General features: G+C 44.0%; 1 protein-coding gene across 3 annotated transcripts; it reads left to right on the top strand.

Moving 5' to 3' along the window:
• The first annotated feature begins 1,309 nt into the window (after positions 1-1,309).
• fam131ab (family with sequence similarity 131 member Ab) lies at positions 1,310-23,991 on the top strand. 3 transcript variants are annotated; one of them, XM_085380720.1, is made up of 6 exons: positions 1,310-1,759; positions 6,044-6,183; positions 11,911-12,004; positions 12,093-12,275; positions 17,338-17,469; positions 19,198-23,991. In XM_085380720.1, the coding sequence occupies exons 3-6, from the start codon at positions 11,935-11,937 to the stop codon at positions 19,854-19,856; spliced, it is 1,044 nt and encodes a 347-aa protein (XP_085236846.1). In that variant the 5' UTR covers positions 1,310-1,759; positions 6,044-6,183; positions 11,911-11,934; the 3' UTR covers positions 19,857-23,991. The 3 variants fall into 3 exon arrangements, with proteins under 3 accessions (XP_085236846.1, XP_085236847.1, XP_085236845.1); XM_085380721.1 differs by lacking the exon at positions 6,044-6,183; XM_085380719.1 differs by lacking the exons at positions 1,310-1,759; positions 6,044-6,183 and adding an exon at positions 2,343-2,488.
• Positions 23,992-25,496: the final 1,505 nt, after the last annotated feature.

Genomic DNA, 25,496 nt, shown 5'->3' with positions numbered 1-25,496 from the left:
ATCAGTCTGCATTTTGCTCCATAGTTTAATTGTGTGGTCTGTGACCACCTTATGCTTCCTAATCCATGCTCATGGAGAGATGAGATCCAGCCACCATTGAAATAACCAATAATTAAAATAACTACTTTTATTTTCAACCAGGTCCAAGTTTCTTTGTTTATGTATTTAGTTTTTATTTAGGCATTTATTCCTGATTCAATTTCCTGATTTCCCATGTGCCCCTATTTGACAAAATAACTGGAAAGGAGTGCTGATTTACAGGATACATTTATGTAGTTTTTAGATAATAGCCTTTAAGTTACCTTCATGTAAAAAATAAATAAATAAAGGATCCAGTGGATAATATCTCTACATGACGTTCTTCGTGGCGTTTTTTCGGGGGGGATGGATAGAAAACGAATTTCAAAGAGCTCCATGATGGAGCTGTTCCTCCATATGAGGTAACAGGCGCAGTGTGGAGGTAGAGCGGCCTCGTGGGTCAGCAGCTCTGGGTCTATGTTTAGAGTCCTGGTGGGCGTTAAGAGAAAATTGGAAGGGAAGATGCTTGAGCGCCAACCTGCTCGCTTGGAGACAGGTTTGGGTCGCTTACAAATAGGTCACAACATGCCTTTCTCCTGCTCTAGTCACTCTCTCTGCCCATGCACGATTCTATAACGGGTAACTGGGATTGAGGATGCACGAGCACAAATGTCAGGCTTTTTTCTTTCTTTGACATCTTGCCTATATTTGGATGCGTGAAGCTGGAGGTCACAGAGAGCCTGCAGCTGGACCACTGCGCGCTGTGCGTATAGGAAAGTGGGTCTGATGTTCGGAAACGTGCCAGACTGTGCGGGAAAGTTGTCCATTTGCTTGCATGCTTTTTTTTTTTTTTAAATAGCTACTGTTATTGGACGTTTGCATTGCTACACCAACATGCAGTCTGTGGTCATACAGACCCAACGCGACCTTTCCAACCCCACGACTGTCGGTGGAAAAGTGGGTTTTTGTCGCTCTCGTAACATCACAACCTGCGCCAGGCTTCACACTGTGCGCGTTCCCTATTTAGACCTGATGACATATGCAACACGTTCCAGATTTGCCATCGTGCTTCTTCCACAGACGACGAGACATGAAATCCTCATCTGACACCTTCCTCCTCCTGTGTGCGCGCTGCTAACTCCTCCCTCTCTTCCTCCCTCATGTTGGCTGGCATGTAAGGTGACACCAGCCAATCACGTCTCATTCCGCTTCTACTTCGAAGGCGGAAACTCAGATTTGGCCGTATATAAGCGGCCGAGCGTGGGATTTTTCTATCAATGTGTGTGCCTCCCAAGGTTCGTTCTGTGACGCGCGGGAATCTGTTTTGACAGCGTGGCGTGGCAGTGACCGAGCCGAGAGAACTCGACCCTCACAGCTGCCGGGCTGGGACTGAAACCCATGCCGCTGCCCCCAGACAGAGCGCTGTCCGCCCTCTGTGGTGCTGAACCTCAGGACCCGACCCTGCGACAGGTGACGTAGAGCTCGTCTAAGAGACTCAAGTGATAAAGAAGAAGAAGAAGAAGGAAAAGAAGAAAGCAACAGCAAAGCTGCACAAAGACTTTATGTGTGTGGATTTGAAGCAGGTTAAAAACAGAAGAAAGTGAAAGCAGGGAGAGGAAGTGATGGCCGGACTCCCCCCCGCCCTCGGCGTCGCTGCAGCGGTGTGAGCACAGCAGTGCGCTGCCGCCTCGTACCGGAACCCAGCGGAGCCTCCGAAGGAGGAGAGTCAGAGATAAGTGAGGTACGCTCCGCGACTGTTAGGGGGGAACACATGTAATAGCTTGCGGTTCTACATGAAGCTGCAAATATGGGCTGTATCAGCTCCAAAGCGCCAGTTGGTAAGAAAGATTTTGAATTTGCTTTCATTCAAAAAACAAAGAAAGAGAAAAAGAAAGCACGCTGAATGAAGCCTGCTTATTATTTTTATTTGTTTTTTCTTACGCTTATGTTTTTGCTGCAGCCTCTCGCAGGTACAGAGCGAATTTCCGACCGGTGCGGTGCTTGTATACGCACAGCATGCTGTGCCCGAGTCGCGGAGGCATATAATATTGCTGCTGAGTCATATGCACGCCAGTAAAGGAGCTTCAGTGTGCACAAAGAGCGCTTTACATGGCTGGAATTTCAACTCTATCAGAGGTTAATGGCGCGTGTGAGCGCAGGACTGCGTTTCTGTGTGTGTGTGTGTGTGTGTGTGTGTGTGTGTGTGTGTGTGTGTGTGTGTGTGTGTGTGTGTGTTTTGGATGGGGGGTGGGGGGCTAGAATCTGCAGCCTAAACATCGCGATGCTACGAGAGTTGCAAGAAGCTTTTGGGTGAGCACGCCAGTCAGAGATAGAGAAGACAAGCAGAGGTGCTCTTGACACCATCGAGGAAGAAACGGCGTTTCTTTTTAATTTAACTTTAATTTCCTCTGATCCAAAGTATCATCTGGACAAGATGGTTCTGACCGCGCTGAGCCAGTTCAGTTGTAAGGTAGGATGGCTTTTCTTTTCTCTTGAATACATGCGATCGCACACGCCACCTTGAAGAAAAATTCTTGATTTAAAAGGCAGCTTGTTTACTGGAATCAGGGTGATTTTCTTCTTGGTATTAAAGTCAAAATTTCTCTCTAAAGAAAGAAAGGAACTCAGGATCAGTCCATCTTGGGGCACATATGCAGCGGCGGGTCATTTGCTTGTTGCCAAGAAACAAGCTCCCTGTTTCCTCCACATCTATTCTGCTCTCACGCTTGTTTACACCTTTGCCGCAAGTGTCTCCCATCCGCTCGCCTGGCGGCTAAATGCTGCCCAGGGCCCCCCGGTTCTCTGTGCCCCCGACCTCTGATGCCCTCCAGCCCGCCACCACCTTTGTGTATTTATCCAACTGGGTTTCCCACTCTGTAGCCATTAATTTAAATCCGAACCCACCACCTATCCAACCATCGATTCTTGATCGATCTCGATTCTCCACACGTAAACAGACGCGGTGGTTGTTTTTCCTCCTCGTGATTCAGATGTTACAAAAAGCCGTTTAAACCCCGCTTTCTTTCATCTGCTGCACTCAGATGATTAGCAGTGGAAATGGTCACCCCCCCCCCCGTCATTTGATGTCCCCTTGTCTACTTGTCGCGGAGTGCGTACTGACATGACATGCTCCCCCCCCCCTCTCCGGTCCCATTACCCTTCACACAGGTACGGTGTTCCCGCACATCCAGCAAAGAGTGCAGCTAAGGCAGCAGCCACCTGTTTGCCTCTCACATCTCACATTCACACTGTGGATAAACGTGTGTGACATCACACCGGTCTTGACCTAATTGTGTTGATGGGCTCATAAGTCTGTCAGAGAGCCCGAAGACACCAGAGAGGCGAAGAGAAAGAGAGGGAAAGATGCACGGTCGAGGTCTCTCTTTCTACAGTTTCCACGACAACGGAAAGTACGGTGGAAGAGAGGGAGAGAGAGAAGGAGAAGGAAGGAGACCGAGTGCGAGCAGAGACCTAGGAGCACAATTAACAGATAAATACAAATAAAAGCCGAGACTGCAGCGCTCGTTTGCTGTGACGGGGGAGAGGAGACACTGCTTGAGGCTGCCTTTTAGATAGATCACAGTCAAGGGAAGAAGATTAATTAAGATTAAAAAAGAGCAAATTAGGCCCACGCGGAGGAGAACGGTGAGCCCCCCTCATAAGAAATGCGCCACATGTTTTTAGTCTTATTCTTCACCCTAACCTACATCACCTGTGCTCTTTCCTTTCATTCAGACCCCAGTCCCATCCACCTTACCCGCAGTCATGGCCGTGCTCCAAACGTGAGCTTCTAAAGGCCGAAATGCTCTTAATCTTCCAGTGCCCACTTCACGGAAGCACTGAGAGGACTAGTGCTTCCAGTGGTGGAATGTAACGTGGTACAGTCACGTACAGTGTTAATGTGAGTTACATGTATTTATATGTTAGTCTGTTTACATCATTAATTTAAAGCTTTAGTTACTTTATTATCTGTGGTATTTTAAAACTCTAATAGAAATCTACTGATACCTGAGGCTGTATTGTTAGAGAAAAGGCTGTCTCGCAGTATAAATGTAAGGTAAGAAGTGCGCATGGGCTTTAAGTGGTCCAAAAACTTTAGACCGTAAACGTCCTTATCACCAGTGTCTGTGGATCTGTTTTTTCTTCCATGCATTTCTGATCCACAGCCACGACTTAAACCGCAGCCTTGATCTGACACGCGCGACGTGCCCAATGCAAGCTTGAAAGCAAAACGCATTTGTGAGTGTCTGTGCAATGTCGCTCAAACCAACCGTGCGGGTTTAAAGGCCAGCAAAGCTGATCAACAAACATCTCAGCGTGCGGGGCTCGGTTTCAGGCGCCGAGCGGCTTTCCGGTGATTCGTTGCTGTCATGTGTATGTCAAATGCAAAAGAGTGAGGGTGCACAGCTTTCCACGCAGGCTCAAATGACCGTCTGGAACTCAATTGAAAACTACACAGAACACACGCACGTGCGCATCTTCCACTCCTCTGAACAATACTCGCATCGACTAAAGATGGCCTAGATTCAGCGATACAATACACCCCCACCCTCCTCCCCCCGATCGGGCATCCGATCTCATCACACCCAATTAAACAGCGCATATTGAATTCAGCAGGTGGGCAACATGAGCTCGGGGCGCTAAACTGCTGAAGTCCGGTGACTGATATCGGATTCAATATTTGAGATGGGCGCTGGCGACTAATCGAGCGAGTTGTTCTTTTCACGGGCAGTAACTAGAAACGCCTCCCCTGCAGCGAAGGGTCGGAAAGATGAGCTGGGCACTGACATTTAAAGGCCCGCCTCCTAATCGCGTTTGTGCAGAACTGATTTGGAGAGATTGGAGTGGGCTGGGGGCGTGCACGTGGACGCAGACGCTGAGCGATGCAAAGTTGGGGGGAGCTGTCCTGGTGCTGAAATGTTCCGCAGCGCCGCGTGCACACGAGCACCTTTGGTCCTACATGCCCCCCCCCCATACACACACTCTCTGTCTGTGAGGTCACGGAGAGGGGAAGATGATGGAAAGGTTAAACGCGCCCAATCAAGCGGACAGTCACGTGTCTGCGGGCGGTTCCGTGACGTTTGCAACCAGAAGGTTGCTTGGTGACATTTGCCCTTCACGTAGTCGGAGCCTTGCCTCTGTTTGTTCGTGACGTAGCCGGCTGACGTAAAAAAATATGTTTTAAAAGCGAAACAAAACAAACGAGAAGACACGCTCCTTGGTTCCTGCTTTTTTAGTTTTTAATTTGATCAATTTCATTTTTTATGTTCTCTGCTTCAGTTCATCCGAAAAAGTAGACCCGACTTTATGAAACATCTAACAGGCCCGAGCTGCCGCCAGAACCGTACGTGTGCATGGCATAGCATGGCTTTAAGTGCATGGAAATGTATGCACCGCCCGCCTCTTGTTATCTTACTATAGCCTCAGAATGCGCTGCAATAAAGAAGCCCAACACTTGTATACATTACATAAGGAGGAAAGCACTTACAGTAAATACGCCTTTAAGGCCTCAATTTAAATTTGTACTATTTAACATTCGGGTTTATTGTTATTACTTTTTAAAACTGGTCGTTATTTCAATTTTATTTTATTGTATTTACTGCAGCGTGTTTAGGAATTTGGTAGTTAAAGGGAAATTCGGTGTTTAAATTTTTTTCCGATAAAACAAACAAAAGCAAAGTTAGTGAGACGCGAACACCACATTACCTTATACGGTCATCACCCCTGAGCGCCCGACCTGTGGTCCCTCTGGAGGCATGACGTTGGCATGGTGATTGAAACTTTGAAACACACAAGGTTAGCTTAAGCCTTAAAACTCCAGTGCACTAAGAAGACAAAAAAAGCACGTTACGAATCATTAATTACACTTTATTGCCACGTTACTGTGGCCTTTGTCATAGTGTCACATTTTTGCTTATTATTTATGTCGCTATTCAACGCTTTACGGAGCAAGAATGCGGCGTGGAGTTGTTTTCTGACATGTTCATTTGATATAATCCTCACGTGGCTCTCTTCCTCCTGACAGTGGCGGTTGACGGTTCGTTGCGCGTGGACTGGAGCGCGGCAAGCTCCCTGTCTGACCTAGCGCTCCTGGGGAGCACGCGGACCTCCTTGGCGCGCAGGCTGATACTGACAGCACCTTTGGGCGCACTGGACTTCAGCGAGGTGCCCTTAATTCTCTCTTTATCATAGAAAAAAAAAGTTTTTTGTGACATAACGACCCCGTGCAGTGTCTTCTGTTGGATAGCTCGGCTAGAGTTCACGTTAGACATTTAAACACAGTTCTGAGTGCTTTCTAATGGGCACTAATGGCGATTCAAATGAAGACAATGTCACATTAAATGTAGTAGCAGCAGGGTGCAGCGCCGTTTAAAGAGACCAGGCCTACTCTACAAAATGGACATGTAGCCTATGTGTTTAATTAGATTCAAAAGCTTTTATCGGCACCTTAATTTCTTTTGGAAAGTGGTTCTGCATTGACAATAATAAGATTATTATAGACCATTTTCACAGGTGTAAGAAACAATGGCTCAAGTCTGCCAGTGAATCATAACAGTGAACTAGTGTGCACAGAAGCAGGATCTCACCCTAATTTGTCCAAATATCCACAGTATTGATACCAGTACTGGCATTGGTATCAGACTGATACTAACAAAGTAGGACTGAAATGGAAAAATATACCTCAGACGTGCACTGTATCTTTTTGTGTTTACTGTCATTTCGCCTATATTACATTTAAACAACCCCAAAGGGCTGTAGAGATGGCACATTACTCTCCAGGTCTCCAAAAATCCAGTTTCAAAATACACTGAAAGCTGAAAGTTGTCTTGTTAATTTATTATTATGGAAAGTAATCACAATCACAGTGATTTAGCGGTCGTTAAAATGTGTTCGGAATTTGCAAATTAATGATGATTCATCTCATAAATAATGTCACACTGTTCCCCCTATATATGCTGCTTTCATAAACTAAAGCTATCAGTATCAGTGTTGCTATCAGCAGTACTGGTCCTGTATTTACTTTGGATGTAGTCATGCAAGATGTAGCGGTGGTAAATTTGACATTAAGTATTTCAGTAATCTCCTCTCTTCTCGCGCTGATTTGTTATTTCTGTTCTAACAGGCAGTCATGTTATCTGATGCAGATTGTTAACAGGGTGAAAGGGCAGGCTGCTGCAAAAGTTCACGTGTTATTCTTTTATCTTCTGCCTTAAAAGGCTCACCTCTGGCAGCACAATTGTGGCTGAACACGTATGGTCTGGGCCACGTTTTAAGTAAACTGGTGGATTATAACCTGCAGAAGCAACTATCAGATATGGCTGCATCTCCCCACATGAAGCGGAAAATGATTTCCTCAACCTTTCCTGCTCTGATAATTACCTTATTAATCAAGCCACCCAAGTCTGTAATGTGCATTTCAACCTGGGCTTCTTTTCTCCTTTTTAGCTGTTGCTGATACTAACCAGCTGGTTTTCAACTGATTTTACAAGCCATTCAGGGTAATTAGTGGCTACTTCTTTCAAATTAGGAATTTTAAATGAAATCTCAGTGACGTGCAAGGTCCCTCACTCTGCACACGAGAGCTAGTACACTGAGAGCGCTGTTGCTCCGCATATGCCCAACTGGAGCATCTGCCTGGATGTTCATTCGAATTCCCAAGCCAAGATGAACACATTTGCACATTTTAATCTGTATTTCTGATCTGACAATTGAAAATACAGGTGGACTCACGGCTTGACATGCTCTCTCGCAGAACTAAAAAGCCTTGGGGGATGCCCTTGTGTGGCAGGCATATATTTTAAAAAAAGGAGGTAAGTGGAATTTGGGTGAGTCCAGCGGCTCTCTCTGAGAAGTTTTGCAAATATCATCTTGAATGTGAATCTACTAATCTATGTGACCCCGATGCTTTGACCTATTTAAAAGATTCCTATAAGGAACGAAGAAGGGGTTCAGCTACAGCAAGCTACTTAATGCAACAGCAGTGAGAGTTAGCAGGCTCATAATTGGCTGAGAGATGACAAGAGTGATGATGAATCCACCTTGCCCAGTTTTGTCAGTGGATACCATCTGGGTGTGAATAAGATGTGTCGCATAGAGCCAGCCAGGCACTGATTAGCGGCATCTAAGTGATCCATTACGAAATGCAGCCTCTCGCTCTTCATGGGCAGGCCTGATATTGAACATTGGAGACTGTGAGAGACAGCTTGGCTGGACTGCTGAGCTCAACACATCTATATTACAGAGGAAGTGCTCTAATGCTTCACATTTAACGGACCCTGCTTCAGCATCCTACATTTCTATTTAATGCTACAGCGTCTACTGTAAAAAGAAAGCAGGACGCCAAGTGTGAGAGTCTCTAATCTGGCTGTCGGTTGGTGTTCTGAGTGTGTGACATCATTGGTGAATCACGCACGCAGACACGCCGGGAGGAATTGTTCCACGGTGACTGGTTGCCATAGAAATGTTCCCATTGTGGAAAAGTTAACAGACAGAGAGAGGGTGAGAAAAGAGGAAGACGGTAGAAACGTGGCGTGTCAAAATATTCAGGTTCTTTTCCACAAGTGGAAGCAGAAGCCACAGCGCTCTGTTCCACTAACAGCTCTGAGGGCTTGAATTCTCAACTTTTTTTTGTCATGTATGGGTGGCAGAAGAAGGGGTTGACATTTGGTAAACAAGAACAGGGTAATTGACTCAGTTGGCCAGTACAATGGTACAAGTTAGATTTCTGCTGTGACGTGACCTCAATTAGCCCATAAAACAGAAGCTATGGCTGTAAAATGCTTCTCTGCCAGGCTTATTGGAAAACCTGGGGCATTGTTTTATGTTATTCTGTGGCTGTGTCACTGCAGACCAGTGAAACAGGTAAGCCTAATAATCCACTTTAGGTTCTTAATCACAGGTACAATAGCAAATGCAGCACATTCCAGTGTTTCCCCACAGATTTAGATTCTATTTGTGGTGAATAAACAATACCATTTGTAAGGCTCTCCTCTGCAAAAAATTGAATTCCCAAGTATTTTGTGACAGATAATGGGTTCAATTCCACCATCTTGTACTGCAGCTGTCAGCGGTAGCCCTAGTTCTGCCCTGTGAACCACTTTTAGACCTGCTGCAGGTTCTGGTAAGAGTGGTCCTCCAGCTCTCAGCACAGGCAAAGAAGAACTCCTTTCACAAACTGCAGTCCAAGATGGTGGAGTTGGAATCCCAGATCCTGACGGAGGAGCTGAAAGATATCCAGGGCCACCGCAATAACAAGCCCAGCAGGACAAGAAGAGCTGGTTTAACAGCAACAGAACTTTCAAAATAAGAGCACAGGATTCTCCACTGGTAAATCAGACAATCACAGATGGCACCATTATTTCAAATAGATTGAAAAAAATTGTGTTAGCAAATGTACTTTGGTGGCAGTTATTCGATATATGTATGGCAACGGCTACTTTTTTTTTTTAATGGAGTGACAATCTTTGTAAAAAATTTAATAAGAAAAAACTAAATAAAAACAAAGGAATCAAACCTCACAGTATGCTTTTATCTCAGTGTGCAGGCTTTCAGGTGATGCAGTTAAAGAGGCACTGATAATGCAAGTTGCTCTGATGAGTCCGCTGCATTTTTCTCTGTGCTGTCTCCAGGCCACGGCTCACACAGACAGCACTTAACCAATGATTTAAAAGCCAAAGGTGAACCTGAGCAGCCTCTTTGCTGCTGGCAATCAGTAGACCATGAGGTTTTATGGATTCTGATGTGATGTGTGTACGTGCGTATTTGCACTGTTGTTCTTACAGTAGCCAGTACACTGACCTGCAGACATGAAACTTTAAAATGAAGGATTTTGACATTAAAACTCAGTCAGTTGTATTTAAAATATCTGAGGTATATAAATGTGTGCTACGTTGCACTGAATAAAGATTCTGCACAGCAGTCTTGAGCACCCTGTCTGCTCTGAGTACGGTTCATGTCTTCGTGTTCACTCTGCTGTTCAGTGGGGCAGTGGGAGAGCAGGGAGGGAGAGAGTCGGTGGAGGAGCAGAGTCGGCAGTCAGCATGATCATGCTCAAGCAGAGAGCTTGTACCCATGTTTTTCAAAAGCATGTGTTCTTTATCAGAATAAGAAAAAGCGCATTGTGTTGGGGTAGTGATATCCCCCTGAAATCATCATGGAATATTCCACTGAAAAAAAACAAGCTGTGAAATGAAGTTTAGATTCATGAGGCAGGGTTAGACATGAGTTCTTGAGATGGATTTTCTCCAATGATTTATAAAATCCTCCCATGTTAGACTTTCTCAGAGCAGCTGTTTGAAAGCAAATAAGATATTTAGCTGTGGGTCGTTTCTGATTTCCAATTTAAGCCCAACATCATATGTTATTCTAGAGCTCCTTGACGCCATGTATCACGTCTCCTCCGGATTATCCTCCCTCCGATCTGTGAGCAGCTCTGCAACACAGGAGGATTAGCACGTCTTGAGTGTGGGATCCCCTCTGCCGTGACAGCGCCCCTCTGACAGATAGTTTTGTTGTTCATTTATTCAGACTGCTGTTTTGTTGCGGTTAAGTGGACTTGACACGACAAGGTCAGGGTGAAGCTCCTGTGTTGAGCTAACTTCATCACCAGTGTTCGTTGCACATCAGATGCACCCTGCATAGACTGGTGACTCACTGCAACAAGGAAGGGAAATATGGCTTTCATAGTAGGTCAAGTAGTCCAGTGCTGTTCCTTTAGATGATTGAAACTAGAGCATCAGACAGCTCCATTGTGAGTCACAGTGGGATTGGAGACAACCTGTACCTGTTGAGATCCTCTTCAGCCTTTTACAAAAGAAATCATCAAATTGCTCAGTCAGCCAAGTGTGTTGACCCATATCAAGTAACAACGTGGGAGCATTAGCTCAGCACGCAGCCCTTGCTGCTGACGTGCTCCCACGTGAGTACAGGTCGTGCTGTAAAAAGTTAGCAGACAAAGGAACTTGTCAACACCCGATACTCCCTCTGTGGTTTGAGTTTACAGAGCAGACAGATTTGACTGAGGACGGGGTGGAGGGAGGAAGGGGACCATCCTTTTGTCTTCAGTCTGGTTCTCTTAATTCTCTATGGGGAAATTACCTGTCTACACACACACACACACACACACACACACACACACACACACACACACACACACACACACACACACACACACACACACACACACACACACACACACATTTAAACAGACAGAATTTTAACTATGTCAAAAAAAATAAAAATCTACCTGACAGAGTTGATGCCACTGGAGGGATTCACTTGGGTAACAGCTGTTTGGAGATAATCTGTAAATAAATATGAGTGAAACACATAGAAATGCTCCATTTCCTCAACCATCTCCGTTCTTGCAGCCGCATAGCTAAATCCTCCATTGTAGAAGCATCTTCTCAGTTACCTGAACTATTAGTTTGCTAATTAGCCAGCAGGCAAAACCACTAAAGCTAACGTGAGTGCGACCAAGCATCAAGTATTTTTCTGCAACTTCTGTTTCATCCCTTCAACAAACACTATGCTCATCCAGAGTGCTTAAATAGGACATTTAACTTGCTATTGCGTGCTACATAAGTCGGTTAAACATAAGCACAGTCCAGCTTTGGAGTAACTGCTGTACATTATTGGTGGTGTGCAGCGTGCAACTCATTAAAACACAGATTAAAGTGTGTAAAGAGAAAATTCTTCAGTTCACAAAGGCTTGTAGTAGTACTCTGTACTCTGAATCCAGGAGTTCCTTCTCTATCAAAAGGCAGCACTGTGTTTTCTCCTGTGACTCATAGCAGGATGTATTCAGAGCTGGCTCACATTCACGCTGAGCTACTGTATGAGTTTTCACTCACTCTTATTTTTTTTCTTTTCTTTTCTTTTCTGCCGTTTCAGGTGAATGTTGACGACACCATTGAAATGTTACCAAAATCAAGAAGAGCTCTCACTATTCAAGAGATTGCTGCGTTAGCACGATCCTCCCTGCATGGTGAGTGCTGCATGATATCGTACATGGTGAAAACACCTGATCGTTGCGAGGTCATGTTGCAGTCTAATCCTTGATATTTGGCATATAGGTATTTCCCAGGTGGTCAAGGACCATGTGACGAAGCCTACAGCCATGGCACAGGGCAGAGTAGCCCATCTAATAGAGTGGAAAGGCTGGTGCAAGCCTATAGACACTACAGCGGCCCTGGAATCAGACTTCAACTCCTATTCTGACCTCACTGAAGGAGAGCAGGAGGCACGCTTTGCTGCTGGTAAGATTTTGTGTTTCTTATAATGTATTATAAAAAGTTATAGAGAGTGTTTTTTACATAGGCACTGGTAACAAACTGAAACAATGACTTAAGGCAAGAGGGCATATGAAAACGTCATGATGAAGCATTAGTTACACAAGAAACCATAATAAGAGTAAATGTAGGCTAATTTAACAGCAAACTCATGATGACTATATTTACGGCATATCAGTTTTGCATGCTCATGAACTTCAATAAATCACTGCAGGTACAATTTAGCATTAAACAAGACCTGTTCACAGAAACATCAACCCCAATCAGCTGATGGCTGGTTAGTACTCAGATGTCACAGCTATTTAAGCTGCTTCAGCCTACATCCTGTGCAAGCGCTTTTGCAACCCACCTCCACCCCAGCACTTCCATCTAATGCTGTGTCAAACACAACATCGTCACTGTTAGTGTGATCAGGTAAACACGGGGAAAGGCAGGGATAGCTCAGTAGGTAAAGTGGTCGCCCCATGATCGGAAGGTCGGCGGTTCGAATCCACTTAACGGCTACCCTGAGGTACCCCTGAGCAAGGTACCGTCCCTACACACTGCTCCCCGGGCGCCTGCTTAGTGGGCTGCCCACTGCTTCACTGAGTGAATGGGTCAAATGCAGAGAAAAACAAGTAATTTCCCCATGGGGATCAATAAAGTATCCATTATTATTATTATTATTATTAATCTCTTGCCTGAGTTACGTACGTTAATAATATCATTGCGGCACCAATTGCTGATTGCAACACGTGAAAGAAGAGTGGTTTGTGGCTGGATCTCAAACAGGATTAAATCAGCCACACTGTACAGTGGATGTGAGCGGATTGATCTGAAAAACAATAGTATTGATACCAACACAGGTATTGGTGTCAGATCACGACTAGCACGTTAGTATTAATACTTTGCTTCTGTCCTCCAAGTGCAATTTGTAGTTCACTGAAATTGCGTTAAACTGTCACATCTATTTTATTTTATAGCCTATTGCACATTTAAACAACAGACGTTGACCCAATGTAAACATTCAAGGTCTCCAAAAAAACTAATTTTCAAAATGCATGATAAAATGACAGGTGTACTTTGTTGTGTACTAATCACAGTAATTGCAGTAAATCACAGTGATTTAGTGGTCATTAAAATGTGTTTAAAATGTGCAAATTAGTGAAGCTTGAGCTCATAAATACTGACACATTGCTCTCCGCTATATAAGCTGCCTTTATAGGTTAAAAGTATCTGTATCTGTATTGGTATTGTCAATGCTGCTCCCATATTTACTTGGTATCAGATGAACAACAAAGAGCTGCAGTACTGCACAGCACTGCTGTATAATGAGACGGGCAATGTGGCGATAAATTCCCTGACTTCCAAAAGTTGAATCAAAACACAAGAGCTTACAGTTTTGTGCACTTTAGCTGTTTGTAATGCAGAGTGAGTTTAGCCTGAGCTGAGATAACTCTAATGACATAACCGCGGTTAAGATGTTATTTTCCTTATGTCGAGTAGGTAAGTAGAGCTTTCCTGGAACAGCCTGATTGTTTTTCCACAGCCAGTCACACCTGCCTTCCTAATTTGAATATTGAGATGTAATCACAAAGCAGGCAAAACTGAGACAACAAGAACACTCATTAATACCAGGTGTAAATACAAGGAGGCTCAAATGTCATTGGTCAGGTAAGATATCCAGACACTGATCACATGTTAGCATTTGTTGTCTTTAACTCTCCTCCTCCTCTCATGTTCCTCTGAGAGAGAGCGCACTCACCACAGCTCATCTGTCTCCTCTTTCTTTCCCTGACTCACTTCATCTTTGCCTACTCTTTCACTCACTCTTGTCCCCTGTATTTATTCTCTTATCCTATTTGCTGTCCGTTCTTTAAATGTTTCTCCCCCTGACCTCTGTTTCTCTTACCTCTTTTCCATCTTTTTCACCCTGCCCCTCCTGCCCACTCTCCCTCTATTCTTTTGCTCGCTCCCTGCAATGCAGACTCTCAAGGTTAATTTGCACAGTAAGGTTTTGCTCCCGGCTAGTGGCACCGTAACAGAGCGGTTTTCTTCTGTGCCTCCTCTGTTCTGCCTTCTTTTTTTCTGTCCTCTTTAACTGTTTACTCATCCGTCTTGTCTTTGTGATCTCATGGTCTTGTGTACGTGTATTGATGAGGTACCTAAAAGCATTATATCCATACATAAGATCAACACACTATCAGGACTAAACCTGTACTCTTTGTATATTGTACTATTTATATAGTTCAAACAGTACTATATTTGTATAGTATTAGTTGATCCTGGCCAGCTAACTGTAATACATACCAGAGAGTGTTTTTTTTGCTTTGTTTTAAACGGTAGATAACAGCATGTAAACATAAAAGCTTCAAATCATTTCATTCATTTCTTTGTTTCTGTATTACAGTTGGAAGCAGTGGGGGTAGTTGTTGGAGAGATATTACTACACATTGTACTCCTCTTCATCTCAGGGAGCCGCCACTTGTGCTGACTCTCTTTATTTGTTTATCAAGTTTCACCTTGTAGTCTGTTATGGTGCTACTGTGGGTGACTGGAGACACTGTGTGAATGTCAGCAAGTGTGTTAATGCATTAAGCAGGCATGTGCGAATGTGTTAAGTGAGCATTTGGTGGGCTTAGTGCGTATTTGAACTAGTTACTCTAGAACACACTGGTGTTTGTGAATATACTTCTGTGTATGTGTGTAGGAGGCGTGCTGAGAATTGAAAGAGCTGCTGGGGTTGTCCTTTCGATAGACTGACTTCTGCCAGCATGCTCAGACACACACACACGCACACAGTCATGAATTCTTTGCAGGTAATCCTGCAGAGTATCTCCATACTCACACGTGCCTAGAATATGGTAAATGGTAAATGGCCTGTATTTATATAGCGCCTTACTAGTCCCTAAGGACCCCAAAGCGCTTTACATATCCAGTCATCCACCCATTCACACACACATTCACACACTGGTGATGGCAAGCTACATTGTAGCCACAGCCACCCTGGGGCGCACTGACAGAGGCGAGGCTGCCGGACACTGGCGCCACCGGGCCCTCTGACCACCATCAGTAGGCAACGGGTGAAGTGTCTTGCCCAAGGACACAACGACCGAGACTATCCAAGCCGGGGCTCGAACCGGCAACCTTCCGATTACAAGGTGAACTCCCAACTCTTGAGCCACGATCGCCCCATATAATATCATTGAAGAATGTGGCAAACTATGTATGTGTTCATTACAGTGAGTCCAGACCAGTTTCTGCTGCCAGCACTGTAGCTGCATGGCCAGATTTATATTACGCCAACGAGGTGAAGTTACATTATGAAAGGTTATGCTATGTCAGGTTACGCTATACTATACTATGTACGCTATGCTCTATGCTATTATTCTTTGTTATGCTATATTCCGTTATGTTATGCTTTATCACGCTACACATTGCACGTTATGCTATGCTATGCTACGCTATACTATGTTATTTTACACTATGCTATTGATCCTTGTTACGTTATGTTACTCTGTGCTACGTTACCCTGTGCTATGCTACGTTGTAAAGTGCTTCACCTATTGTAATGCTACCCTGTGGTACCCTCCATTACACTATTTTGCTACAAATGAATGTAAATTGTAGTTTTTAAACTACATTTAATAATTAATAATTTGTTTTACTTTCCTGTTGTCAATTTACTTTAGCATCTTGAATTATATTCAGATTTTCAAAAGACAAATTATAATTAATTAGATAATTAATAATAAATGTAATTATAAAATTTAATAATTCTCATTATGAATAAATAATGAATAATATTTTATATAATTTTGTACTCATTTTCTTTAACTTATTTATAGTTTGTTTTCTTATAGTTCATTTTACTTTATATTTTTGTTTTTAGTTAAACACATATAAGGTATTTTTTACCTTATAGATATTTTGTGAAATACTATTTTTATTGATCTGAACTAAATGTTTACTTTTCTTATTAAAGTTCTTTTATTATTGTAGCTTGTATTTAATGCTTGCTTAAAGGAATTATAAAAAGACTTTGAAAGGACAAGTAAAGAGCAGCCCACACTATTTCTATTGCTGGTACATGTGCCAGTGTTTGTGAGGACGCTCAGGGCCAAGTTACAGTGAAAGATGAATGAGATCATCGATCTTTCTCTGTGGGAGACAACGCACGAATACTGAGCATTGAGCAGGGAGAAAGAGAGTCAGAGAGACATGAGGTGATGGAGACGAAGGAGACAGAAATTCTAATAAGAAGAGAGGGGCAGGTATGCACTATGAAAGACAATCGAACAGTAGTCATGAGCAGGCGAGTGGATAGAGTGTTTTATCAAGAAAGACATTTGTAAGAAAGGTATGATGAGAGTGGGCAGAGACATGATGAGGAAAACAGAGAAAGGGCTTTCTGATTGGTCAGCTTCTGATGATGATAACTGGTGACTGGTCACTTGGTTCTTATAGCTTACTGGTTCTGGCACTTGCTGAGTCACATCAACAACAAACTCAAACACACACACACACACACACACACACACACACACACATGTACAGCCGTCTGCCATCATGAGTATGCATTAAATGCATCATGACATGCGTGTCATATTTTCTAATTTTATAAAGAAATGATATCATTGTCATTTCAATAAAAATGTCAGTGCTGATCAATAATGGATCTTTCCTGCTATTATGAGAGGCAAACACATTTAGCCAGTGCTAGACTCTCATCTTTGTGCTTCTTCCAACTCACTGTCTCCTCGGCACTGGAAGGAATGCAACCTGCATAACAACACTGTCACACACTCTGTGACATCTGTTTGAAGTACATGAGCTAAATGGCTGCCGAACAGCATTTACTGCAAAAGGAGAACAGTCTGTGTCCCTTCTTATTCTGCGCCGTGTGCTTTGTTGCTCGGTCAGACCTGCCAATTAAAATCAGCTACATGACGTGGAGGCTCACTGCCTTGCTGCTCCTTCTTGTTACTATGCCAATCATGTCATAGCTTGTGTGCATGTGTAGCTCATGCGTGTCCGTGTGTGTTTGCAGGTGTGGCGGAGCAGTTTGCCATTGCAGAGGCTAAGCTGAGGGCCTGGTCCTCCGTGGATGGCGACGAGTCCAATGATGACTCATATGATGAAGACTACCTGCCTGCGAATGAGCCCACCACACAGAGCACAGGTAAGCACCCACACAGACACTAAATCACTAAATCACATTTACTTCCTTCATATTGTGCCCTTCCTCCCTAATACCCTGTTACACACCCTCTTCCTCACTCCCCCCCTTCATTGTCTCTGTGTCTTTCATTGTCCCAGTGCCCTAGTTTTCATCCTCTCCAGACATTTTTTTTGGTTCCTTGGTGCAATTTGATATCCCTCCTGCATGTTTAATATCATTTCCTTTGCAGCAGAGACAGTGTCTGTGTGAGGATGGTGTGTGAGCAGGTTATAAATACACAGAGTGCATCTGACCAAGGCAGTGTGTACGTGCATGCTCGTGTTCACCACAGCTTTCATCTTGATTACACGGAACCACCAATAACCCGTACTGCAGCTAATAAGGTTCACCTCATTCTTGCATCTATGTCTTCATATGATCATCAATGTTTTCTTACCCCGGGGCAAAGACCATTCAGTGAAGACAGCTCCACATGTGCAAACCTGTTTGTGATATTAATCAGCTCTACATGAAATGTGATCTGAGTTTGTGACACTGTGAAACCGACTTCTTCATTTTACTGTTGCATAGATCCCGACCTCCGCTGCTTCCACAGTGATTCCACTCAAATCACATTTTGTCATCCTTATAATGCCATGTTCGTATTTCTACTAAAAATATTTGCAGGACATTGCATGGCTTTATTTAAAGAGTAACTTTTTAACATTTTTAAACTCTGTGCATTGAGTAGCTTCTAACATGAGAATGCTGGTGTTTTAACTTCCTGTGTCTTTTTAGCAGTAAACTCTGAAACATGAGTTTGTTTAAAAGGCACTCTATGGAGATAAATACATGTTCAGTAAAATGCATGTGTGTTTCGTAACACTTTATAAAAAAAACAATAATTAATAGAGAGTAAATTCATAGTTAATTAAACTTCATTTCATTATTTTTCTACTCTGAGATTATAGTAAAGCTTACTGTGATTGTCATTGAAAAGTTGCAGTGCTTAAATGTATCAAATTATAAACTGTTTTTTGGTTGTCTAATACAAAACTGTAACTTGTGTTTTTGAAAGTACTTAAGTTGGCAGGGAGCGTGGCATTTAGAATAAATGACAAGAAAATAAACCTCGGGGCAGCAGTTTATATCCCATTATACCCAGTGCTTAGTTTTAACATTTTAATTTTATTTATGCATTTATTTGTTACTTTTGTTGCAGTTTATTTAGTTGAAGTGGGCGGATTGAGCCAAATATTGATAGTATCGTTACTAAAGCTGCTACTGGTATTGGATCGATATTAGCACAAACAGATCAATACTTTACTTCTATCCTCTAGTTTCAGTATATAATATAATATAATATAATATAATATAATATAATATAATATAATATAATATAATATAATATAATCATATTATTTATTACATACCCTGAGGACGTAACACCACCGTTATTGCCATTTTAGTGTGTACTCTCAATCTAGAGTTAATGGTATGTCATCATGATATTTTAAAACAAAGAAACACAAAAAATTAAGACACAAATAAAAATTAATGACAAAATGACAAAACTACAATAGCTCCAGAGTGCCTCTAGTGGTAAACGTCTCCATAGGGTTCCTTTAAATGAGGAAAAAAATTGATTTGATTCTGCAGTCAGTAACAAAAACCAACTGAAAATGTTATCTTATCGCTGTTCTTCTTCCTTCAGGACTTCATGCTTACAGTCTGTGTCATTCCCTCTAGATGTGCCATCTTATCCTCCCTACTTGAAGGACCTGATCCACAGTCAGCTTTGCCAACACCTCGGCTTCCGAAGCCCCTGTTGCGAGAGTCGAGGTGGAGGTGTAGAGGGAGGTGGCAGTGGAGAGCCCTCCCCTACGGCAGGCTCTCCTGACACCCTGTGCTCCAGCCTCTGCAGCCTGGATGAGCAGCACCCGCTGCTGCGCGACCTGGGAGGCCACCGCGGCACCCACTCCCACAGCAACGCCGCAGAGCTTGCTGCAAAGATCCTGTCAGCGCTGCATGGACGGGAGGAGCTGCTCCTTGCCCGACTTCAGAGGGTGGGGCAGAGCGGGCCTGGCGGGGGAGACTGTGGCTTCCAAAGCCTGGGAGTGGTAGGGCGGGGCATCAGGCCCTGTGGGGGTCAGGACTCGCCTTGCTACTCAGTGTCTTATTCTGACACGTACCTGTCACCAGGTGAGGATGATGACACCCCCTGCAAGGACTATGACAGCACCGTGTGCCAGGTGGAGGCGGAGCGCAACAGGGTGGAATACCCGCCCGACTACGACCCTCGCAGGAGGGTGTCCGACGTGGCCTCCTCTGGTGTCGTTTCTCTGGATGAGGAGGACGAAGAGGAGGAGGAGGAAGAAGAGAGGGCAGGAGAGCCAAACAACCAGTGACTCCTCTCTTCTCGCCTCAGTGTTGAATCCCTCCACACCCTCTGAAAGACTCCCTCGCCCCCTTCATGGCATCTGAAAAATGTCACCCTCTGAGCATGTTGGGTTTTTTTCTGTCCTTGGACCGATTAAATCATCCGTCTTTGCCTTACTTGCAGCATTTCCTCATAACTGCTTTGTCCTCATCCCACGTCTCCCGTCAGTTTTCCTTTGAAGGCGTCCAAACAATCCTTTTTCTTATCAATGTGAAAGCGGCGAGTGTGCTGGACTTGCTGAAGCAGCCCAGCGACCGACTCGTGGGTATGACGCTCACAGTTTTCGGCTCTGTTCTGTACCTGTGAAGCAAACAGACGCCGCTCCGAGGCACACAGAATGACTGAGAGTCCAAAACTCTGACTTACTATTTGCATGTTTTTTGCAAGTGCTGAAATCATTGGGCTGACCCGGTCTTGAGCACGATTTGTAATCTCAGCTGTTCTGTATAACCCCCCTCCCTCCCTGCCCATCTCCCCCCTCCCACCTCAGCGTCTCCCACAGGAGGGCAGGTTGACATTGCATCCTGGGACCTGCCCTTCCTCCCTCCCCCCAAACCCCCCTCCTTTGCAAGAGACTAAATAGCATCCTTTTTGGGCATGGCTTGCTGAGTATGCCAAACTATTTATCCCTGTCACTACCAATTATGAGCAAATGCTGGGAATGTCTTCAAAGTGACAGGACATAGTATGTATTTTAAAATAACAAAGTTAAAAAAAACTAACAAACAAACAAACAAATTTGTCACAGATGATATGACAGAAATGATATGTTTTTATTGTACTAGTTTTCTATCACTCAGACAGTCGTTGTTCATATTATTCCAAACGTCATTATGATGGGCATCCGCCATAATGATCAGCTTTGGCTTCTGGATATTTTGAGTGATTCTGTGGATTCCTGCAGGGAAAACACAAGAATTTTGGCAGTCCTGAAGTGGCTGTGGGTGTTCAGCAGGAAGCCACGCAGTCTTAAACAGACAGATATGTTTTTTTGTTTTTTCCTCTGTGAAGCGATAAGTTGCATTGGAGATTTTTCTATATTTTTGTATGCGTTGTCTTGCTTTGATCTCTTCGCCTATGCGGCGTGCCAGTGTATGTGGTTTTTGCACGAAGCTAACGTGGCTGTAGATTTCTCCTTTTCTTTGTTATCACTGTGTGATATAGTCTACTGGGAAACAAACAAACAAAAAAAACATTCAAATGTGAACAAAAAAAAATTATTTCAAAAGAGGATACTGTGATACAGTTTGTTATCGCCATTTGTCATGATCCTCGTGAAGAGCTTGTTTTTTTTCCCTCCCTTCCTCCTTTTTTTCTTTCCAAAAACGCTCTTCGCTCTCTTCTCTCATGCTGACTCTCGGAAAGCTTTGCCTTTTATTCTCGACTTTCTCTTCTTTTTCTACGATGCTTGGCAAAAGGGCATGTTTATGTGACACGTTGCAGAATCTCCTGTCTCCATTGTGACGTCAGGAGTCCTGTTGAGGTTCTCCCAGAGGGACTGTCATTCATACAACTCAGGAAATCCCATCGGACCAGAGCATCGATGCATCCCGCCCCCGCTCGCATCACACCGCTCAGCTCTCATCCTCCGCCTGCTCGTGTGTGTGTGTGCATTGTATGTGAGAAAAAGCCCGGTGCGCATACTCATTTTCTACAAATAATTAAAGCACAGAATCAGTCCCCACATCCCTTAATTTATTTTGTTCGACTGTTTAGAAAAGCCTCACTGTGCTACTCTGTAAGTTTTTGCACAGGTGTGTGGGTGTGTTATTGTGTGTATGTGTGTCTGTATTGTAAGATGTCAGCAAGCACTTTAAGCTTGCACCGTATATTCATTCCAAAATCCCTTCAATGCAGCAATTCCCTTTAAAACAGTGTCTGGTGTAGCTGGGAGCTGGACAGAGGTTTGACTTCTACCAGTGTGGGAGATTAAAAAAAACAAAAGGTGCATAAAATGAAAAAAAAATTAAGCAAAAAGTGGCGATAAAGCTAAATCGTCTGAATTCTGATCAAAACTATGTGAATATGAGGAGGAGCATTTGAAAAGATTGTGACAACTCAGGGGGAACCATTGAAGCTGTGCCTTTCATTTGACCTCCCATGTTTCATCATCATCGCCATAATCAAATCTACGATGTCACTCAGGCCGTAGCTTGGCCTCCTTCCCCCCTTTGCTAAAAAAACAAACAAACAATAGGCGTGAGAGCAGAGTAAAAATCCTGAGTTGGAGTCGGACGGCGAGAGCAAAGAGCCTGTTGCGTCTCCTCTGTGTCCGCCTGCTGTAGCTGGAGGTTACAGCCGGCCCATTTGCGTCATTGTCCTTTTGGTTGACATTAAAAGCTGGGCGATGCTGGCAAAGCGAGGTTGTGCTTTTGTCTGGGTGTCGTGACGCGAGTGTGCCATTGTCCACGCCCCACCCTGAAACCCCCTCCTTTTTTCCTCTATTTATCTTCTCACTTTGTCCACCACTGTGTTTGTGTGCCTCTGAGCGTCCTCACCTTCCATCTGTGTGTGGCTGTGTGTGTGTGAGACTGAAGGTGATGCATTTTTCATTCACCCAGCTGTCTTATTCTGTCTCACACAGATCCACACAAGTGTGTTTTATTATTAGAGACTTCAGCCATTAACCTTTTCCTGTGTAGAAGTGGCATTTTTCTGGATTTCTTCATCTTTTCTGTCCTCCTGGGAGTGTTTTGTCCATATAAAAAGTAAAAAATAGCAGATTTCCCACTGACACGCACACAGACAGCCTGATGAATGTGTCCCGTTTCCATCCTGCTGTAGCCGTCCTGTCATTTCCTGTCTCCTCTTCTCCCACCTTTCTTTTGTCCCTTCCCCCCCCTCCCCATTCTCTCTCTCGCCCTCCATCCATCCCCACAGGGGTCTCATTACGTAACTAAGAGGACATCTGAGTGCCACCTTTGCCGACAGGCAATTAGCTAGCGATTATAAAACCGCCTGGTGATCGGGAGATGCGTGTCTCTCCTGTCTATCGTTTTCCCCTTCACTCTGTAGTTACCCTCCCCCCACTGCCTCTCCTCACCACCACCACCACCCGTTTTCTAAGTGACATCTTTCGAGGTTGGCTGTCCCAGAAAACTCCTCACAGTTTTTTTACTTCCACGGTCTCTGTTTTGAAGTGAACAATATTTTGTAGGCTACTAACAAAAGACCACCCTGCTGTCTCTGAGTCTGACAGATGTCTTTGCAATGAAACATATTCCTTTGTGTGTGTGTGTGTGTGTGTGTGTGTGTGTGTGTCTCTGGGCAGTGTGTTTTCGTTTGTTGCTTCAGGCAAGCACTGACATTGGATACTTATTAGAGAGAGGTGTTCCAGATTCTGTGTGTACGTGTGTGATAGTGACGGGAGAACCCAGCGCTATAAAAAGACATCAAAACATCTGTTGGACAGTATCAACGCAGGGGAGGGGGGTGGGGGGGTGTATGAATATTCAGTTGGCGTTGGTGCCCCTGTCCCCTTATAACCTACTTACCATTTTAGAGCAAAGCTGAAGGGCCTGGGGACGGATCTCTTTCTCTCCGCGCCACAGCCCCACCCGCCTGTGGATATCAGGACGAGAGCTGCAAACACAAGACAGACAGAGAGCGTGAAAAGTGCTGCAGGAACACGGAGAGTGGAATCTTCCCAGGCAGAGATGGTCTATGTTTAACCCACATTAGCCACTGCTGTTTTAATTAAAATGTTCCACAAATCCTCGGGGGTGGGCGTTTGGGTGCACATGGCGATGCGTGCACTCTGAAATGAGAGGAGGCTTGTGTGAGTTCAGAGAGCAAAGCCATATAACAGAGAGAGGCATCGCAGCACTATGGGCTAACAGGGTACGAGGAAATGACTGTAAATGAATGTATTGTCCCATCCACATCCTACCTGGGATGCATGTACCACCACCCACATCCACCCACATCTAACACTCAAACCCAACCTCTCCTCCTGAACTGAAATCATCTCTCTCTCTCTTTCTTTTTTCCTCCCTCTTCTTTTTAATACTTTCTTCCTGTTTTGGCTGAATGTAATTATTTGAATATTACCACATTGGATTTGAAAAAAAAACAACAACTTTGTTTGCTGCATCTGATATTATTTCAACTTAATAAAAATATTGTTATTGCTATTTACAAAAAAAAGTGTGTTCTTTTTTTAATCGCATGGTGATGCAATGTTCTCCAAGGATTTCATACAGTGTTTAAAGGTTATTATTAGATAATGAACTATTACTTTACATCCTCTGTCAGCATCATTTAGTCCTGGATGCTCACTTTGGACACACAACATAAACCCTGTTGCAATTAGCTCCCTGACGTGATGACATAATTATGAAGTCATTAGCAGGGCAGAGGACGCTCGTTGGAGACAAACTGCACAGAATCGAGCTGGTTCCAGTGGTCCTGCAGTAGTATGCATTTCATTTTTCCATGACATCACAGGCCCCCAGGGAGCCAGCTAATGCATTTGGTGGTTCAGGAAAGAGTGGAGAGGATGGAGTTCACACTCAGTGTTACGTCCCCACATGAAAACTAGGCAAAGAGGGTGGGGGACAGTAACAGTTGGATCCAGGTTGAAATGAAAAGAACGCCAGGCAGAGGTATTTAACACAAAATATATCTTTATTATAATCAGTTAACTCAATATTCATATAAACAGCACCAACAAAAAGAGACAGCAACGCTGCTTTAATGATAAATCAGACAGGCCAACCCAAAGAGACGGCGACCACGTCAACAAAGAAAACTATAAGGCTTCAACAGAAAAAGACAGCAACGCTGCTATTAGCAATAACTAGGAAGGCCAAACAAAATAATGGAGGCCACCGACACTTAAGGAAGACTACTGCTCAGTTAAGAGCTACTCACAAAGAGCCACACACGGTGGGGCTGGTCACACACAGCAGGCCTTTTCCACACCTAGACCAGTCTCACACACTGCCCAGCACAGAGGAAAACCACCAGAAGCCTCTCCCACACCCACACTGCTCTCCTCCAGCTTATAGATATCACCTCTGAGGGTAATTGGTGGTAAACGAGGGCAGATGAGCAGCAGGTGTGTCCTAAGGGAGAAGGCAGGGGCAGGGAGAGGAGGAGGCGGAGAAAAAAACCACACCCACACAAGGGCAGTTTCAGGAGGCCCAGCTAGGGCCGTAACACTCAGACAAATGTAAATCACCATTAAGTTATGGGTCGCTGAACCCCAGTGATAATGAACTTAAAGACAAAAAAAGAATCATTTTAAATTTCACAGACTTCATTCACAGCATAAAGTATGCAGATTGGCAAGCAGTGGAAATTATAACCTGACTTTAGGATAAAGTGAGCAGGATCGGGGCTGTGACGGATGGTTAACAAACTTAACTGACCATCTGACCACGTATATTTCAGCAACAGGGAAATGGTCTGTTGTCATTGTTTATGCACGATGACACCCTACACTTCATTTTTGGCTACATGTTATCTGACCATTTCTCCAACACTTCTCACAGAAGTCAGACTGCCTCCAGCATGAATATTCTGCAACATTAAATACTGTTTGACATCAACTGTATATAATAACATTGTGGCCAGCATATAAATATAAACAAAGATAATAAAAAGA

This window comes from Rhamphochromis longiceps, linkage group LG14 (genome assembly GCF_057381845.1).
Source record: "Rhamphochromis longiceps isolate RC_006_pf linkage group LG14, R_longiceps_female_GT1.1, whole genome shotgun sequence".
Taxonomy (NCBI): Eukaryota; Metazoa; Chordata; class Actinopteri; order Cichliformes; family Cichlidae; genus Rhamphochromis; species Rhamphochromis longiceps.
The sequence above is the reverse complement of the archived record's forward strand: the minus strand, read 5'-3'. Positions and strand labels throughout refer to the sequence as shown.

What these genes read in the sequence shown, in the direction of transcription:
- fam131ab (XM_085380719.1), top strand. Translation starts at nt 2,453, where the DNA reads ATGGTTCTGACCGCGCTGAGCCAGTTCAGTTGTAAG. An exon ending in TGAGCCAGTTCAGTTGTAAG is followed by an intron (nt 2,489 to 11,910) that starts GTAGGATGGCTT and finishes CTGCCGTTTCAG; the next exon opens with GTGAATGTTGACGACACCAT. An exon ending in GCCCACCACACAGAGCACAG is followed by an intron (nt 17,470 to 19,197) that starts GTAAGCACCCAC and finishes CATTCCCTCTAG; the next exon opens with ATGTGCCATCTTATCCTCCC.